At 38.8% G+C, this 6,461-nt stretch overlaps 1 protein-coding gene across 1 annotated transcript; it reads left to right on the top strand.

Annotated features, from left to right (window-relative positions):
* Positions 1-1,789: 1,789 nt before the first annotated feature.
* CSUI_008624 (uncharacterized protein) lies at positions 1,790-6,459 on the top strand (the record flags this gene model as incomplete). Its single annotated transcript, XM_068068751.1, has 7 exons — positions 1,790-1,978; positions 2,372-2,431; positions 3,054-3,122; positions 3,461-3,506; positions 4,313-4,401; positions 5,140-5,530; positions 6,329-6,459. Coding segments are annotated over exons 1-7 (972 nt in total), but the record flags the coding sequence as incomplete, so codon positions are not given.
* Between the last annotated feature and the right edge of the window lie 2 nt (positions 6,460-6,461).

Here is a 6,461-nt window from a genome sequence, read left to right as displayed (position 1 = left end):
TCTATCTATCTATTTCTAGTCTATCTCTAATGTATCCGTATGTAGCGGAAGTACCAGCCATGCATGTGTGCCTTATGTATTGACAGGAGGAGTTCTATCAGTATCAGTAGTAGTAGTATTAGTAGTCTTACTAGTCTTTCTAGTAGAATAATGATGATGATGATGATGATGAGAAGTTTGTTTCGTCTCATTTTTCTTTGCCTCTTGTGCCTGAGGTCAGTACTGACCCTAAAGCATCAACACACACTAAGCAGCACATAGAGATACATACAAATATATAGATATAGAGATATATAAATATGTGTATATACAGCAGCTAATACATATACGCATATCGATACTTCAGTGTAAATACACATATATATATATATATATCTCTACATATATGTATATATATGTATGTATCTCTATGTCTGTCTATCTCTCATCGTCACACACTCGACAGTTAGACCATCCATCTCCCTCTCTCTCTCTCTCTATCTATCTATCTTTAATCCATCTCTCATATATCTATCTTTGATCTATCTCTCTATCTTTCCTCTCTCTCTCTATCTTTCATCTATCTCTATATAGAGAGGTGATCGCTTGTCCTTTCTATTGACGCTCTCCTTTTCCATTTTCTTCTTCTTCTTCTTCTTCTGCTTTTTCTTCCTTCGTTTGTGTCTTTTCTTTCTTTTAGATCTTGAGAGAGGGGATTCTTAAGAAAAGAAGTAAAGTAAGGAGAAAGAAAAGAAAAAGAAGGAAAACTCCCTACATCTCTTAGCACTCTTGTCGATCCATCTAGACCTCCATCTATATCTATACACTATATACACAGATCAATACATACACATAGACATAAAGACAGAGAGAGAGAGAGCTGCATATACATAGATATATATAGACAGATATGTATCTACGTATGTAGATGGATGTGTATAGATAGGGGCAAGAAGAGAGTCAGCGAGACCAACATGCCCGAGTGTACGTACAGCTCGCGAGTATGTTGACCCTTTTTCTTTTTCTTTTCTTCTTTTGCCTGTCCTTGTTTCTTTTTTCCTTGCGATCTGTGCTAGTCACTTTAAGAGAGAAATTGGTAAATAGGATCAAGAAGAAAAAGGAGAAGAAAATGAAGGTGTCGCACTTTTTGAAGAAGCTCCCCCTCTTCTTCTTCTTTATCTTTTCTTCTGTCTCTTTTGACACTTCTTCTTTATATAGATATATAGGTATATCTATAGATAGATAGATTTAAGATAGATAGATAGATTAAAGATAGATAGATTTAAGATAGATTAAAGATAGATAGATTTAAGATAGATAGGTATGTATGTCTATCTGCCATTTTCTTCGCGTTGGCCAAGTGTCGTGGGACCTCGGGGATAGGAGGTTGGCTCAATGGGATCTTTTCTTTTCTTCTTCTTTGTCTTTTGCTCTCTTTCTCTTTTTGAAAGCTCTCAAGCAGTATAGGGTTATACACAACACACATATACACATGCATATATACACATATCCATATACACATATATATATACACATACATACATACCGAGAGAGAGCGAGAGAGATAAGAAGAAACACTCTCTCTCTCTATATATATATGTATCGATACTTACTTATCTCCACAAAGACATGTACATATATATATACATATATCTATATCTATATCTATATATATATATATACGGGTGTTTCTTCTTATCTCTCTCGCTCTCTCTCGGTATGTATGTATGTGTATATATATATATGTATATGGATATGTGTATATATGCATGTGTATATGTGTATACGTGTATATGTGTGTTGTGTATAGGATATGCTTACATGGAGAGACCGTCGTTGTCTCATTTCTACCTCTGCCTTCTTCTATTCTCATCTGCCCCCTCCTCATCCCCCACCACTACCACCTCTCTCTCCTTCTTCTTCTTTGGAAGACTCGAAAAGAAATTTACTTCAAGCAAATCAGGGAGAAAACAAACCGAAACAGACAACTCCCACACATGTAAGATTCCTTCTCTCTCTCTTTCTTCTCACTCTCTCTCTCTTTCATTCGCATGTCCCCATTAGACAGAAAGAGAAGAAGAATGCTTGCTTTCCTCTTGGATTCTTCTTCTTCTTCTTTCGCTCGTTGGTCTTCTCTCTTCTCGATCTCTCGAGTGTACAGTCGCTTAGACACAACATGTACAGAATAGATAGCAATCCGTATGTATGATATGGAGCTATGCATGTAGAGATGCTCCGTATCTCTCTCTATATAGATTTCTATCTACGCCTATGTTTGAATATGTATGTGTCTATGCACATATGTGTATGTACGTATATCTATGTCTCCTAGTGTGTGTATTAGATCCCTTTTTCCTCTTCTTCTTGTTCTCTTTTTCCTTCCCTCTTGCAGAATGCGCTGAGGCGAAGAAGAAGGCGTTGGTCTTGTATTTCTCTTAGAGACTGCGTCCAAGTAAGAAGAAGCAGAAGATGAAGGAGAAAAAGAAGAAAGAAGAGAGCGCTTTCACCTTCGCTTCGTCTTCTTGTCTTACTCGAAGGGACAGAGAGAGAGAGAGAGCGAGAGAGAGGGGAGAGGGCAGTCAACCTAAAGTTGCCCATAAATTCTCAATCTATACACATGTATAGACACCTCTACTCTTCTCTCCTACATCTCTTTCTTTCATATATATATTCTCCATACATACACACATATATAGCTATATATATATATATTTATTTGTATGAGGATTTCGGTGTATGAAGAGAAAGAGAGGGAGAGTAAGGAGGGAGTCCTGGAAATGTCGAGACATATCCTAATCCTCGGTCGATCTCTCTCAAGGATGGAAATTCCTCTTTCCGTCTTTAGCTTCTTTCTTTCTTTTTTCTTTCTCTCGACATGCTTCTTGACCTTTTCTTTCTCTTCATTTTCTAAGATGAGAGAACATGTCAGTCTCGGCTCTTCATTCTTCTTCATAGAGACACACATGGAGAGTAAATTAACTTCTACGAGTGTATCTCCTATTCTACAACATAATTATCTCTTTCTTTCTTTCTTTCTCTTTCTTTCTTTCTTTCTTTCTTCTTTTTGCTTGTAGCTTCTTCCCTTACCACATGAGGCAGACGTCTTTCTTCTTCAAACGCACGCCCGATCTTTCTACTGGAAAGTACTACATTTCTACATTTCAACATTTCCCTTGCTTCTCTCTCTCTCTCTCTCTTCACTTTTCTTCTTCTTTCCGTTTTTCTTTTATTTCATTCATTCTTTCTACTTTCTCCACTCTTTCATATAAGACTGGTCTTTAGCTTCCTTTTCTTTCTGTCGATACTAAATGTCTGCGTTTCTCCGAGGAGGACCAACACCTATCTATCTATCTATCTAAACTCTATTTACCTCTCTAGCTTTAATCTATCTCTCTATCTATCTTTCTTTTTAGTTGTCTTCTTCCATTTTCTCTCTCTCTCGCTTTCTTTTTCTTTCCTTTTTTCTTTGCTTTGCGTTCAGGCGAAATCTCATAGTGAGAGAGACGCCTGGCTTGTATGCATTGCCAGTAAGTATAGCCATATATACTCACATATATATATATATATACAGACATGTATATGTGTAGATATATATATATCTATATCTGTATATGTATATGTAGCTGCGTCAGCATGTATGTTCCGTGTCTGTATGTATTTGCGCTTGTACGTATGCAGACACACCTGTCTCCACAGAGGATACAGGGGCGTGTATATATAGGTATATGTCTCTACAGATCTTTACGTGTATCTGTATATATGTGTATCTGTATCTAGTCATGTAGAGAGGGCTCGACTCTTCTTCTTCATTCTTCGTTTCGAGTGCATGCAGAGGCCGGTGATGGCGAGGGAGGCACCCCGTCCTAAAGAAAAGTCGCAGCGCGAGACAACACACTATCTATCTACCTCTCTCTGTCTCTCTCTATTTCTCGGTCTCTTTTTCTTCTTTCTCACTCTTTCTTTCTTACTTTCGCCTCTCGTAATCTTCTCTACACTCACTCCGAACTCTTATATCACACACATATACCCATACATATCTATATGATACATATATACGTATCATATAGATATATATATCATAAATATACGTGAATAGCTATGCACCTTCTAGGGTAGGTGTATAGATAGATTAAAGATAGATAGATAGATAGATTAAAGATAGATTAAAGATAGATTAAAGATAGATAGATTAAAGATAGATAGATTAAAGATAGATAGAGTTTTGCTCGTTCATCGAATAGCTGAGAAAGGAAGATAGAGAAGGCCTTTTCCTCACCCGTATATACGTATGTGTCTCTAACTCCTTTCTGTCTCGACATGTGTGTGATGGCAGATCAGTGCGTTGGGCTGCGAGACGGGGATTTGCTGAGAGATGCAGAGCTTGCGATTTTGTCGAATGAAGGAAAAAAGACAAGACACATGGTAGCGCACACCTAAACATACACAAAGACATACATACACTCTCTTCTTCTCCTTTCTCTTCTTTTCTTTCTGTCTTTCTTTCTTTCATCTTCTTCTCCTTCCTCCTTGTGTTCCAAGTGTGGCGTTTTACTTGCATGACGTGGGGATGCCTGGTAGATAGTCTTGGCTCCCCCACACATACACCTACAGAAATAGAGATAGAGAGTGAAAGATGAGAGATGAGAAGAAGAAGAAAAAGCGAGTGTTTCTCTGCTTCTTATTCCTTTCATGCTCTCTCGCCTTCCCCTTCTTTTCCTACGACAATATGCACTTCGACGTACATACCTATCTCCATCCATATAGAGGTGTAGAGAAAGAAAGAAGAGATAAGAAACAAGGAGAGAGAGAGAGAGGCCTATTTCAGTGCTTTCCATAAAGACGCGTAGAGATCGGAGCTGGAGCACATGCGTCTACTTACTCTCAGTCACGATTTCTTCTTTCCACGAACGTCTTTTGTTCTATTGCGCTTTTCTCCTCTGTATCATCCCCATGGGGGTATGTGTATCTACATTTGCATGTCCCTGCACATACCCCCATGTAGATAGGCGCCCTGTCACGCCTATGCGCATTCACACAGAGGCACGTTTCTATGTAGATATAGCCTCGAGATCTTCATCCATCCATCCATCCATCGATTCTCCCTCTGTATCGATATGTCTTTTTCGTTTTTCCGGTCTACGTCTTTGTGTGTGGTCCTAGGTGTGTCTCGATGTTTGGGTGTCTATACAGCTGGATGGTCTCGAGAAGTTATATCAGTTAGAAGGGACGCTACACTTCACAGATAGTCGTCAGCTTTTCGAAGGATTCGTGATCGACTTCTCGCGAAGTCTGGTCGATCGGAAACAGAAAGAAGATATGAAAAAGACAAAAAGAAGAAAAGAGAGAAAACGTCGAGATGCTGCTTCTGCTTCTACTACTACTACGACTGCTCCGTCTCCTCCTGGGAGACCGTCTCCTCTATTAAAGGAAGGGGGAAAAGAAGAGGAGGATCAGAAGGATGCACAGAGTCAAGAGGAGAGTTGTAAAGATGAAGAAGAGGAAGAAGAAGAAGATTCTTTACTTCACGGAGAAGAAAATCTACCTCTTCCACGTATGATCTTCTCTACGGTGTATCTACACACCTTCGGGTGATGATTCATGGATGCTTTTTACCTAAATGTATACATATATGTGTATACAGAAATGTATATGTGCATGTCTGTCCACCGTATGTATATATATATATATATATATATCCATATATGTAGTCGTGAAGTAGAGATAGACGAGACAGGGGTATTATAGACATGTATCTGTCTATCTATCTATCTATCTAGACACGTTTGAGAAACTTCTCTTGCGTCTTCAGTTCAAATGCCGATCACATGGGTTCGATTCCTCTCTCTTCTCTATTAGTATTCGGGTATCGCGAGTCCACTGGAGATACATGCTATTATACATACATATATATATAGACACACGCATGTCTATCTATCCATCTTTGGTCTATCTATCTATCTTTAACCTATGTTTGATCTATCCACCTACCTGTCTATCCATTCTGATCGACAGGCACGTGTATATGTCTGTCCGTATGTATGTATGTATAGGAAGATATAACTACTCATCTGAAGACATGTACATGCATATATCTATATCTATATATCTATCTATATATATGTATATAGGTATCTCTTTGTCTTTCTCTGTGTGTATATGATAGAGGGCTGAGAGATCTTTGTGCGAATGCATCTTGTTGGCTTCAGAAAAGCTTCGTCACGATCCCCACGTCTTCCTACTCATTGCTACACAAGGTTTAGTGAGAAACTGTAGCAATGGCCTGGTATCGGTAGCCCTCGTATCATCACGTGGACTCTGTCCTTTCTTTCTTTCTTTATTTCTTTCGTAGCCTATCCTTTGGAGAGAGTTCTGTTGTTCATCCAGTCGCAGGATTCTGCTGTACGACCTCGGTTTTCTGATCTTCGTCATCCTCCTAATTCACTGAAGTCTTCTGCTTCTTCTCCCCCTTCTTCTATAGACAC

This window comes from Cystoisospora suis (genome assembly GCF_002600585.1).
Source record: "Cystoisospora suis strain Wien I chromosome Unknown contig_4896, whole genome shotgun sequence".
NCBI lineage: Eukaryota > Apicomplexa > Conoidasida > Eucoccidiorida > Sarcocystidae > Cystoisospora > Cystoisospora suis.
This window is presented reverse-complemented; position numbering and strand designations above follow the sequence as displayed.